General features: G+C 45.1%; 1 protein-coding gene across 5 annotated transcripts in view; it reads left to right on the top strand.

Moving 5' to 3' along the window:
- The window catches only part of PAX3 (paired box 3), a 74,572-nt gene that overhangs the window by 38,116 nt on the left and 22,940 nt on the right, over nt 1-13,516 (top strand). For 3 of the 5 annotated variants that reach the window (XM_062499153.1, XM_062499157.1, XM_062499158.1), the window contains one exon: nt 13,095-13,294. In XM_062499153.1, the coding sequence (XP_062355137.1) occupies nt 13,095-13,294 (200 nt within the window). Of the gene's footprint in view, nt 1-13,088; nt 13,295-13,516 lie in introns of all 5 variants that reach the window. The other 2 variants (XM_062499154.1, XM_062499155.1) reach the window with 1 other exon arrangement.

A 13,516-nucleotide genomic window follows, 5' to 3' on the forward strand; every position in this document is an offset into this window, starting at 1 on the left:
AAAAAGTCCACTACCTTCACAGGGTAGCCCTCTTGCATTTGCTTCTGTGGTTTGTGATCCCCTTGGGCAGGATTAAACTTGGGACCCTGGATCTCCCTGTCCTGCTTGTGTAACAATAAAAAGGAAGCCACTTAGAAAAGCTGCCAAGAGCTGGTTTCTCCGTTGATCTCGGTTTTCCTTTGCAGACACAGGAGGCTGGCTGGCAGAGTGCAGCTTTTATTCTTTTCTGTCTCTCTGCTATTGTGCAGAGTTCACTCTGGCAGGCTCCCCTTGGATGCATCTGGGGCATCTGTCAGGCCCCTCCGTTGGGCTCTGTCCGGCTGGGTTGCAGGCCAAGTTTTGACTTCCTAATCTGTATTAACCACTTTGATGTGGCTCTCAGCAGGGTTTGACCTAAAGCAGGCAGAGAATCACATCTCACAATCCATAGGGTATGAAGAAAAAAATTAGCATTTTAAAAATTTGCTGTCAAATAAAAAGAAAGAGCATGATTTTTGCTGAAATTCAGTTGTGTTTGAATGCTTGTCTTTTCTAAGCTTCCTAGAAGAGCCCAGCAAAATATGTGCTGCTTGTTTGCATAGGTTGGGGACGTGGGCTGTGTGTTACTGGTTGGTGCTCTTCCAGTACTCATCATGGAGGTATTTCCCTCTCAGTCTGCATTTACAAGATGAGGTACTCAAGCTTCCATTTTAGACCTGTTACATTTTCATATGGTGGCAGGAAAATGCCAAGCACTGTGGGGAGTCTGCTTTCAAGAAGCCCTCTTGGTTTTGAATGTGCTATAATAATATGGTGTTTTCAGGAGAAAATTAGCAACAAGGAGAACTACTTTTATTCCCACCTAAGAAAGCTCTTTTTTTGCATGTTTTGTGATGGAGCTATTAGGACTCTCGCCTGTAATAGTCCTGGGTACCCAGCAGTGCATGTAGGAGTCTTTGCAGGCTGTGGTGCTCTTAGCTGAGTACAGGAGAAAGCAAAAAAGAAGTCTGTTGAGTGGTGCCAGAGCACTGGAAGGCAAGATGAAGCAGGAGCCAGGATTTTTATAGCTGACATAAAACTTCTTCCAGATCATCTCCTGCTTCCCGCTGAAATGTTGAAGACCTCTGGGGAAACAGAGAGAACCTTTAAATAGATGCTATCAATTAACCCTACAGCTTAACAATTTAAGATAGCTGATTTTACAGAGATGAAAGACTGTAGCTAAGAAACTAGGCATTTCAACTTTTCTGGATTCATTGGTTTGCATTTTGGAAATTCTTCCCCTAATTTTAAACACTGCAAATCTGATCTGGGGCTACTTTCACTGTTATCTTTGAGAATTTGCCCTATTTCTGGAGGGTAAAACCATCGGTTTTAATGAAACAATTGATTTTTCAGTCTGTGGGAGATCATCTAAAAGTGAGCTCCTCTTCATGCTCCAAAAAAATCCACAGGAACTTTCACTGGGTTCCCCATTTGGGTAAAAGGAGCTAAAGTAAAAACCTTGTGTTATCTGAGTGTGGACATTCCTGATGCCTGAAGGTAGGTGATGGCTACGTCTGAATCTAGAGGCTGGATTCAAAGACCACTGACACAATGTGACTTGCATTTAATACAGGGAATGTAGAGCTAGATTCTTCAAAGTCTCTTTCCTTGGGAATGGCAAGGAGCAAATGAGTTGTATGTGTGGTTTTGTACCCTATATATCACTTAAATATTCTCTGTTTAGACAATCACATCATTTTAAGTCACTGAAATTCTGGATGCTTATGTTATAGGGACACTGTGGGAGGGGGAAGAAGAAATGAGTGAAAATACATTTTGTAATATTAGTGTCCAAGCAAAGCCTACAGGACTCATCAACAGGCATCCTGCTGCTTCTGTTGTATGTGTATGGGGAATAGTTAAGAGAAGCCAGAGTGTTTATTGCACTAAATTTGGTGCAGAGTTACTTTTTCAGTTTTTGGGACTGCTAAAATCTCAGAGAGACAGTTATAAATTGGTTAATATATTTAGAGGTTTCAAGGCTGATGATATTAAGGATGTGTGTATTTAGTCAAATAATTTTTGATATCTCTACCATTAGGCATTCACCAGCAACCATTGTTCCCGTAGGTTTTCAAGAACATTTATCAGCATCTGTCAACAAGTAGTAAATGAGAGCAAATGTATGGGAATTACACATGTCTGTGGTGTAGAGACAGGATCCAGAGTGACTCCCAGCTGGCACATTTTCCATGCTATAAAGGTGCTGTGGAGCTGGCTGCAGCCCAGCCCAGCACACCACTCCCTTTCATTGACTGCTCTGAGGTCAGCTGTTGTGGGACTTTGTTCTGGTTTTTTTATTGGACTGAAAAATTGTGAGGTTTTTTTTAAAATTAAATCCCCCCTGTTTCTTTGGAATAGATAGCAAGCTGTATACCTTGCTTCATTATTAGCAAGCCAGGGTCCATGCCCTCAGAGCACTGTGCATGTGCTTTATTCTTTCGTGTTTGTTTAGTGTCCGTATTATGGCAGTGCTCTGGTCAGGTGACATCTGTGCGCTCTAATAGCTTTTGTGAGGTTGGTAGGAGACAGTCCCTGGGAAGTGCAATTAAAGGATGATGCCAAGAGCTCATGGGCATGCAAACCTCACAGGGTGAGGAACAAGGAGCATCTGCAGGTGACCAGTTCCTGGATGGAATCGAGGTAATTACTGTAACGGCCTCACGGGCACTGTAATGAATGAAACAGCATTATGTACTTCAGGGAGTCTTGGGCACAGAGTCCTGCACCCCCCTGTGCTGGCACCCAAGGTAGGGGCTGGAATGAGAAACCCCACAGGAAGTAACACAAAGAGGTACTGAGCACCCTGCTGCTACCCTGTTGAAGGGTCCTTTTATCCCAAACACTGGAACAACCATAAAGGCAGGGGCTGTCTTTGACCAGTGGGACTGGAGGGCTCAGTACCCAGTAGGACCAGGTTTCATGACAGAAGATGATAGATTTTAAGGTCAGCACCTCAATTCTTATGTAGTTGTGATGGAAGTGACCTGGAGTTACTAACAGCTTTTGCTGGAAAAGAAGTATTTAGCAGGAGCGGGTAGTGTCTTCGAAAATCAATCATAGGAAAAATATTTGATGAAAAAGATCAGCTATTTTTATTGACTGAAATCTGTAAAACAGAGGAAAAGAAGCCAGTATTTAGTTTTCTTTCACAAAAGTCTCCTGCAAAGTTAAGTAATTTCTAGAGAAAATAAGAGTTGTATTCAATGACAAAATCCAATATTCTATTTAAGGGAAAAAAAAAATTAGAAATATTTTGGTCATTCCAAGTCCTGAAAGCAATAAACAGAGATGGTCATACAATTCAGTGTACCTCTGTAGTGGGTAAAAGTGGCTAGAGGGGTGGTCTGGCTGCAGCTGTGGGTTTAAGAAGAGATGATAAACTCGATCTCCCACTGAGACTTTGAGGACTGTAATCACAACACAGACATGAAGCTATCTTCAACAGCTTGCTTTGTTAGTGTTTGTTTGGAATCAAAAAGGTTATTAATTCAGGTGCTAGAACTAGTTGAGACAAATAGGAAGTTATACTCTTTTTTTTTTTTTTTTTTTACTTTAGCTATCTGTACAGTTCCTGTTTTCTTCAAAAACATTTTAGTGGAATCAGTGAAGAAATAGAGAGCTGTTGTTGGAAAATGCTTGTAAGTATTTTCCATCTTGGTGTGCCCAGTAGTTTAATCAGCTCATATAACTTTAGGAGTTCTGTTTGCATGGTATTGCTGCAAAAGATTGAGGCAAATATAATTTATAGATTTTTTTTCTTCTGAAAAATCCACACTACCTTACACAATTGAGAGATTGCTGACAACTCAATTATTTGCAGTTCTTTAACTCACTAATACAGCCTCGTTATTTATCCAGAGACTCCTTCATTTGCTCCATTTAATTTCTCAGCTGACAAATTCCATCTCCCAGGATACTTAATGTTTTCAGTCTTAATTGGTTATCAATCAGCTCTTCCATCAGCTGATACTGGCTTGAAGACATAACACCAGTCCTTCCTTAGTATGTTCTGGGATTTCTGCAAGGGAGATCTCCCTTCCTCTTAAGTCTCCTTGTCTTATATTAAAATATCACCTCAAATATCAAATTCCTAAAGTTTCTTGGGGGAAAACCTCACTTAGATTTGTGTATTTAGTTTCCTTCACATTCTTTTTATAAATTTAGGAGATGAAGTTCTTTAATCCTCTGGAAGTTTTTCCTTGGAATGTCCTAGTATTTATAAGTGAACAGACAGGATGTTGCAATACTTAAATACTCGTGTTCTCAGCGTTACCAGGGATGCTCCCAGTGGGAAGCGCTGGAAAAAACCCCCAGACGTGGGCACTCGTGAACTCCCGGAGAAAAACAACGAGCTGTGCTTTTGCCTGGTCTCGCCGCTTCTGCAGAACTGCTCGGGGCGGCCGGGCTGTACTCGGAGGGCTGGCCCGGGTGAGTCCCAGCCCGGGGACAGGGCAGTCCGGGTGAGTCCCAGCCCGGGGACAGGGCAGTCCGGGTGTGCCCGGCTGAGTCCCAGCCCGGGGACAGGGCAGTCCGGGTGTGTCCGGCTGAGTCCCAGCCCGGGGACAGGGCAGTCCGGCTGAGTCCCAGCCCGGGGACAGGGCAGTCCGGGTGTGTCCGGCTGAGTCCCAGCCCGGGGACAGGGCACTCCGGCTGAGTCCCAGCCCGGGGACAGGGCACTCCGGCTGAGTCCCAGCCCGGGGACTGGGCAGTCCGGCTGAGTCCCAGCCCGGGGACAGGGCAGTCCGGGTGTGTCCCAGCCCGGGGACTGGGCAGTCCGGCTGAGTCCCAGCCCGGGGACAGGGCACTCCGGGTGTGTCCCAGCCCGGGGACTGGGCAGTCCGGCTGAGTCCCAGCCCGGGGACAGGGCAGTCCGGCTGAGTCCCAGCCCGGGGACTGGGCAGTCCGGCTGAGTCCCAGCCCGGGGACAGGGCAGTCCGGCTGAGTCCCAGCCCGGGGACAGGGCACTCCGGGTGTGTCCCAGCCCGGGGACAGGGCAGTCCGGCTGAGTCCCAGCCCGGGGACAGGGCACTCCGGCTGAGTCCCAGCCCGGGGACAGGGCAGTCCGGCTGAGTCCCAGCCCGGGGACAGGGCACTCCGGCTGAGTCCCAGCCCGGGGACAGGGCACTCCGGGTGTGTCCCAGCCCGGGGACAGGGCAGTCCGGCTGAGTCCCAGCCCGGGGACAGGGCACTCCGGGTGTGTCCCAGCCCGGGGACTGGGCAGTCCGGCTGAGTCCCAGCCCGGGGACAGGGCACTCCGGCTGAGTCCCAGCCCGGGGACAGGGCACTCCGGCTGCGCGCTCCGCTCTGCCGCTCCCGGCTGATGGTGGTGGCGGCTCCCGCTCGCTGCGCTCTGCCTGGCTCCGCTGGGAGAGGGGGAGACACAGCTAGGGTCAAAGCTTGCCTGGATCCAGCTCTGCTCCTGCACCACTAGAAACGGCAGAGCAGCATTTGAAGGACAGTGAATGGAAACTCTGCGCAAGTCAGCGAGGAAGTCTTGGCTTCGTGGGGAAAACTTGTCGCAACTTAAATTTTATTTAGTCATTAAACCTGAGCTAACCCTTGTGTAAATACCAACTTCTGAAACCACAGGGAAACCTCTCACAGACTACACGACTTTTATCAAATCACATGATTTATTTGGCTTTTTTTTCCCTTTTTTTTCCTTTTAATTTTTTTTTTTTTTGCGAATGTACTCCGCAGACCATAGGTTCTAAGTGCTAACTGCAGTTCCTTTATATTTAGTTTTTAATGTAAATAATAAGAATAAATAATAATAATAATAATGTTAACAATTATAATGATAATAATTACAGTAATGATGATAATAGCAATAACAATAGTAATCCCTCAGTGCAAATTTACAGCAGTGAAAGTTAGGATCAGACCCGCATGCAAAGCTGTTAAGTACTTTAGCGTTACTTGTATCAACAAAGCAAATCTCTTTTTGGCAAAGGAGGTGGGGGAATAAGAAGAGATTTTTGTAGTTGTATTTGCAGTTTCCTTTTCCCTTCCTTTCACTCTAGAAATTCTTTATCCTTTCATGCACAGTTGAGAATTAGCTATTTATTCTTAGTGCTGGCGATGCAGTCTTTGATATTTAAAATGGAATGTGTTCCTTTTTGATGCTCTGTGATTTTGAATGAAGTACATGCTAGCAGATTAATGGTGCAGAACAGTTAGGCACTGGGCAATTTTTTTCCTTTCCATATTATTTCATCATTGCAAAAAAAATTTAAATATATTTTTAAAAAAGAAGAGCCCGTGAATTGTCTATTGTTTATGCGGTGAAATTGTTTTCACAGTGTTGTCATTCTCTTCTAAGTTGAAATCATTGAATAGCTATGAGCTGTCACATTTTTTGTCACTTATAACTGCATCAAGCTGTGCTGACAAAATGTCCCTGCATAACTGTTAATATGCATTGTCATTTTAAGCATGAAACAGTTTAGCTAATGATTTATCTCTTATAATGCAGCACTTGGGGCAGCTGTATGATTTGTCTCTTTAGCAAGTCAAGTAATTTCTTTAACAAAATGTTAAGCACAGATGGGCCATAGGCTGTCAGTTAACCATTATTGTGCATGCATCTGCTTGCCTTCAATGCACTGTTTTATGTATTCAGCCACTTACTTAGGCACAGTTCTCTGAAAAGCGGAACCTACTCTGATTGGCAAATAAAATGTTCATTTGTCTCTTCTTCCTATTGTTTTGTTTTGGTAACACATGTCAGCAGCTCAATTACCCAGTTCATTAACAGCTCCCGGTGGACATGATGGCCAACCCATGATAAGGAGGGTGATTGTGGCACATATGGTCAATAATAGCCTGTCTCTTGGTAATTGTAAATAAAAGTCACTGTTGGCCATTTCCTTTTACTGCAGCTACTGTTTTCCTTTTCACTTTGCCGTACAAAGCACGTTTCTCTATGTGAGTCAGCCCAAACAAAATAAAATACCATTCATTTCTCTCAAGAAGATCACTTTTATCGCTGCTGTGGTGGTTGTTTCTGTGCTGACTTTCTAACTTAGAGCTCACGGAATATGGTCTTGCTCTTTTCCAATTCCAGCAATGGAATAATTGCTATTATTAATGAGTTTACTTAAGTAGCAACATATTTTCTCAACATTTCTCTCATTCTATCACTGCAGACTTTTTTTAAAGTTCCAGTGGAATTAGAAAAAGTAATTTACAATTTTTTTTTGCAAGTATGCCCTTTACAAATAACAGTGGTTTTCAAAGGAGTAATTGAAGTGTGACTTAATCCTGGTTAGATGAGTGATATTCCTGTCTAGAACAGAGGCTTTCTTTTGGTTTCATTTCTCCTTCTTTGATACATCATAGTCAAAATGCCAGCAGAACTGGTTAAAAGCTACTACTTGTGCGTATTTCACATTGTATCAGATACTCTGCTGCTTTCTAGCTTGGTTGAGAATTTCTTTATATATGTTCTGATTCCTAAATTTTCACTTTTAATAGGAAAAAAGAAGCATGTAACAGCATTAGCATGATCTATCATAACCCATCTGAGAAATCTTTTGTGGCTGCTTGTTTCATTCTTTGTTTCTTGAAATTTGATTTTGTTTTCCCTCTTGAAGAAAAGGAGTCCAGCAGATAACAAGTTTTGGGCTCTAACTTAATAGGATGAAACTTGGGATGTCCAAATCTCCCTTCTGTCCTCTTACCCCACGGATGTTGAAGCACAGAAAATGAACATTGAATTGGGTAAAATTGCAGATCTGGGTATCAGTGACCTTGCCCAAAAGTGCTTTGGTGGGAGATCCTAAACTTTAGGGGTGTTCTTCTGTTCCTTGAAGAATGCTTTATCTTAGATAAACACGGCTTTCAGTTGTGGCGTCTGAAGAGCTCACAGGTGGCTGTGGGGGGACTCGGGACCCCTGAGCTTGTCCCCTGCTGCCTGCCATATTCATAACTAATCTGTAGTCTCCTCCCCGGGCTGCAGGCACTCGGGGAGTTGTTGAGTGTCAGAGTTTGTTTGTCCTGGTTTGATTAGCACAGACCTGGCAGGGTGTATTTTCTTTCTAATGGCTCCTTGCTGTGACAGTGAGGTTTTGGAAGGAGGAGGAGAGGGGGAAGCCTGGCGTCATGTTTCCCCAGGCAAACACAGAAAAATGAAGAGCTGATGTGCTGGGAGGGAGAGAGGTGCTCTAGAGCCTTCATTATATTTTGTATGGATATAAGAGCCTGCCCCTAAACAGGACTGCTGAGAGGGAAAGGGCTGTTAGCACGAAATAAGGATGCTGTTTTATCTTCCTGTGGGCTTTATTTTGAGGAAGAAAAGGATGCTTGGTGCATTTCTATCTTGTCGACCGTTAAAAGCCTACCCCAACACAAACAAGGCTCCAGGCAGGAATGCTCTACTGGCCACCTCCTGCTGCTCCTGGCCGCGCACCAGAGGTGTGTTTGGGGAGCGCCTCGGCTGCTCTGACACCCCCGTCCTGGGGCGGTTCTGCTGCTCTCCCTGTCCTTCCTCCTTCATTCCCCTCTGCGTGGCGGAGGGCTGCGTTTGAGCCCCTCACCTCTGGCGGGGAGAGGCAGTGTTGGAGGGACGCCTCCAGGTGCGGAGGTTTGGGGAGGGGGGGAGCTGGATTAACCCCTGCTGTGCATCCCCTTCACCCGGCTGCCCTCCGCAGCCCCCCGGCCCGCCGCCCCCGCCTCCACGGCAGCCGCCTTTGTGCCTCCCGCATCCTGCCAGGCAGGTGTCAGAGCCCTGAATGCGGGCAAAGGCCCCGCTGATGGATACCACAGATGGAGCGTGGAAATCGGCCCAATAGGCCTCAGCCACAGGCCATTTCTTAGGACCCAACAAAAGCCTCCAAATAAGTCAACAAAAATCCCAAAGATCACAAAGAGAAAGTGTCATTTGTCATTTGCTGTGGGTTTGTGTGGGGGTGGCGGCCCCGCTGCACTCCCCTTGCCTGCACCCGAGCAAACACGAGGAGGTCACTCGGCTCGCCTGGGCCTGCATGGCTGCGGGGATCAGACGGGCACCGGCGGCCACTGCTGCCCCGGGAGCCACGGGGCTGGGACAGCGAGCACCCGGGGAGCCACGGGGCTGGGAGAGAGCGAGCACCCGGGGAGCCACGGGGCTGGGAGAGAGCGAGCACCCGGGGAGCCACGGGGCTGGGAGAGAGCGAGCACCCGGGGAGCCACGGGGCTGGGACAGCGAGCACCCGGGGGGCCACGGGGCTGGGAGAGAGCGAGCACCCGGGGGGCCACGGGGCTGGGAGAGAGCGAGCACCCGGGGAGCCACGGGGCTGGGAGAGAGCGAGCACCCGGGGAGCCACGGGGCTGGGAGAGAGCGAGCACCCGGGGAGCCACGGGGCTGGGAGAGAGCGAGCACCCGGGGAGCCACGGGGCTGGGAGAGAGCGAGCACCCGGGGAGCCACGGGGCTGGGACAGCGAGCACCCGGGGAGCCACGGGGCTGGGAGAGAGCGAGCACCCGGGGAGCCACGGGGCTGGGAGAGAGCGAGCACCCGGGGAGCCACGGGGCTGGGACAGCGAGCACCCGGGGAGCCACGGGGCTGGGAGAGAGCGAGCACCCGGGGAGCCACAGAGCCAGCAGAATGAACACCCCAGTGAGCCTCAGGCCAACACAATGAACACCAAGTGAGCTGCAGTGGACTGTGATTATAATCTTGCTTAAATAAAGAACTGAGAAGATGGATGTGTGGAAGGTAGCTAGCTAATAAACTGCTGCCTGAGCCCTCCCTGGCCTCTGCTATTTTTATTTTTTTTTTCATTTGCCTTATTTCAGTGAGATTCATGGTTAGACAGAATTCATTCTGGCTGTTACACTAGGAGGAAGAGACCGTGTAATATGTTAAAAAATGTTACAGTGTGTAAAAAGCTTGGAGTGAAGTTCTTCCTCATGTCACAGGGTGATAACCTCTCCATGATAACCTCTCCGCCTGCCTCTGTCAGGTGCACTGTGTTGCAGCCCTAATGCATGGGCTTTAAATGGTTGTCATGTTATTGTTATTTAATTATTCAAATGAAATGTCTTGCTGAGAGGACCTCTTGTGTGTCATGTCTATTTACAGTGTTTGCAAAAGGGGATGGTTGCAGAACTCCAGGTGACTGAATGCCTGTGACATTGGGCAGTGGGGTTTTGCATTTGTGGTGGTAATCGCCATGCAATTCCTTAGGCCACCAGATAGGTCATGAGCAGTTAAAGGACTAATAATTTTTCTTTAATTCTGTAATTCCTTTTTTAATTACTCTTTGTGACTCAGCAACTGGCAGTACTGTTGGCTGCCTCTCCCATTTTGAGCTGTATAGTAAGAGGGGTTCCAGTGATCCCAAGGAATCCCGACAGGGAATCTCCCAGGGTACTGAGTCTCCTGTTTATAATTTGAGGAGTTGGAAAATTAGGATCATTAGGACACGTGTAAAGGTTAGTGATATGCATGTTTTCTGTCTGTGGAGGTGATGAATGTAGAAAGAACCCATCTAAAATCGCACCAGCTTTGCTGATGCTGAACAATATCTTTGAATATCATGGAAATCAACACACCTGTTAGTGAGATACTGCTTAGAGAGGGCAGTGCACTGTGACTATTGAACATGTATAAAATATGGCTTCTCTAAAGGCTGAGATCTATCGAATTTTTGTTCTTAGCCAGTACTCTGCTTGCCTTCTCACCTGTACAAAAGCCTAATAATGGTATTTTAATAGAAAAAAAAAAAAAAAGAATAAAGGCTTCCTCGATGATACTGATATTTAAGATTACTTTGTAAAAAATAAAATCAGTGCAGTTTGTAGTACAGACATGTAGCTATCCAGTTTGTAGTACAGACATGTAGCTATCCTTTGAGATTACGCTTGTCTGACTTTAATATCACAGGGCAAATAAGACAAAAGGAGCCAATGTTTTCAATAAAGCTGCACATAGCAGCCAGGCCTGGCAAAATGTAAAACCAATGAAAGCAGATAGGTATGAAAGTCATTTTATGTGATATACAGTTTCTCCCTACTTTAATTTTATTATTTTCACTTTAAATTCTTTCCCTTGATTCTACATATTGTTCTGGAATCTTCTAGTTCTGCAGTATCTCTGGATACTAAAGTGTGGTTTTTTTGTTTTGTTTTTTTCTTTAAATTTGTTTACCTTTCTACCTTTCATATGCCTCTTCATGAAATATAAAGTGAAAGTGAAATTAAGTCAGGGTATCAGTTCTACATTCTTTTGCAGAAAGGAATGAGACAATAGGGAAACATGCCAAGATTTTGCTAAGACTTTATAAAACACTTTGAAAAAGATAATGATATGTCTCCTGATAATTCCCACTCAGTTGGTGAGGGAGTTTACTTCAGAAATTTAGCAATAAATATCCTCTTTGAGTTGCACAATTTAAGCTGACTTTTTATAGGCATATTCATAGAAGTTTGATGAAGTTGTACACATACATGTGGAGTCTGAAAGAGCATTGAAAGAGTTCCTGACATCTTTGGGTTTGACTTCCTTTTCTTTTAAAATTGTACACAATTAAAGGCAGCTTTTGTCAAAGAAGTTGTGTCCAAGAGGGACAACTGAACTCTGAACTCTGTTTCAGGTCTCACCACACCAGGTAAGGGCAGAGTGCAGTGGTAGCCAGTGTGACCCTGCTAGTGTGGCTGGTGTGCTCTCCTCCAGACTAGCTGGGCAGTAAGAGCTGCTCTGCTTAAGGTGGGTGATTTGTATCTGAGAGTGACATTGGGGAACTAGATTTAAAATATCCTGTATTTCTTTTTGCTCTTGAATGACAGCGTGGAGTCATCCTGCAGGCTTGTAACTTGACAGTTGCTGTGGAAGGCAGGTGTCACTTGGGACCCTGGCTGAGAAGATTTGGGATTTGTCACTAATTCAGACAATGTATTATATTAATTTTGGGATACTCTAAATTGCCTGTTTAATAAGGACTGGACTTGAACTGTTTAGGATAGGATGTTTGTGCTGATTCTCCTTTATTCTAGAGAACAATAGTCTCAAGAATGATAACCTCTTAGTCCAGTCTGACTTGGGACAAAATTTCACTACAAGTAGAGACTCTGAGAATTGATATTTGTTCACTATATTGATGCTGAGATCCACAGGAGTTTCTCCTTATTTTCTGTGTATGCTGGGTCCAAGATATTAATGCTGTCTGAAAAATGAAGATACCTTTCACTAAAGAGCCACTGATTTAGATGTAATTTTTTTTTTTTGGTTTGGTTGGGTTTGGGTTTTTTTTTGTGTGCAGAAATGAATAAACTTTTTAGCTGAATTGTCTGAAAAAACACTTTATGTTTCTCATGCTTTAAGTAAACAGATTAGCTGTATTTATTAGCTCAAACAGCTTGAATGAAATTGGAAATGTAAGACAGCTAGAAATGAACCTGGTGGGGGGTTTTAGCTGGAACTGGAGAAACAGTTTGCTTCCAAGTAAATTGCATTAAAAGGATTATATTAAACCTCTGTCTTTATCAATAATTTCTTTGGCATTGTTGAAGTAGTAGCAGTAGCAATGCTTGTATTTCCATTGAGAAAGCAGTTTCAGTATCGCTGGGGAGTGTCTGCCCTCTTTAGGTGATTTCCCTTGAAGACTGAGGCAAGAAGGAATGCTGCTTGCCTGGACAGCAGTGAAGACTGCCTTTGAAAGTCTACTTTTTTGGTTCATTATCATTTGCTGGAGAAAGCGAGTGTGGTTGGGTACTGGAAGAGGTTCTGCAGCTGTAGCTGGAGTTCACTCGATGGCCAGGGGAAAAAAGCAATGCTGCCAGGGTCTGGCTGGCTCTCGCTGTGACCTCACTATCTCCATGTCTGTGAAGTCCAGAAGGAGTTTCCATGTTGATTTCTCTAGAAACTGCTAATTGCAAGAGTTGGTATCCCCCATCTGGGTCATGATGATGCTGCATGTGGTTTGTTTCTTGCTGATTTTCTCAAGTTCTGACTCAGCATTTGTGAGGGGCCTTTGGTCCAAGACAACCTTAATATGAAAGGATGTCACTGATTGATTCAATATTTTGATGTTCTTTCTCCTTAACTAAAGCTAATATTTGCCTTTTTTTTTCTTTTTTGAGCATCAGCACCTCAGTCTGATGAAGGCTCTGACATTGATTCTGAACCAGATTTGCCTTTAAAAAGAAAGCAACGTCGCAGCAGGACAACCTTCACAGCAGAACAACTGGAAGAGCTGGAGAGAGCTTTTGAGAGGACACACTACCCTGACATTTATACCAGGGAAGAACTTGCACAAAGAGCCAAACTCACAGAGGCTCGTGTCCAGGTATGTATGATTAAAGCTGCCAAATGAAAGGAGTTTCCTTTTCTGTTAGCATGTGAGTCCCTTTATGTTCTTACATGGTCCTGCTCTGGAGTAGAAGGAAAATGTGAAACAACATTGTTTACAGCTGTAGAATTTTTAGACCTGTACATTGACATTGGTTTTACAACTGTTTAAGATAATTGCTTTGAAAAACCTTTTGCGTCATCCCCACTAATTGTTCCA

This window comes from Cinclus cinclus, chromosome 10 (assembly GCF_963662255.1).
Source record: "Cinclus cinclus chromosome 10, bCinCin1.1, whole genome shotgun sequence".
Taxonomy (NCBI): Eukaryota; Metazoa; Chordata; class Aves; order Passeriformes; family Cinclidae; genus Cinclus; species Cinclus cinclus.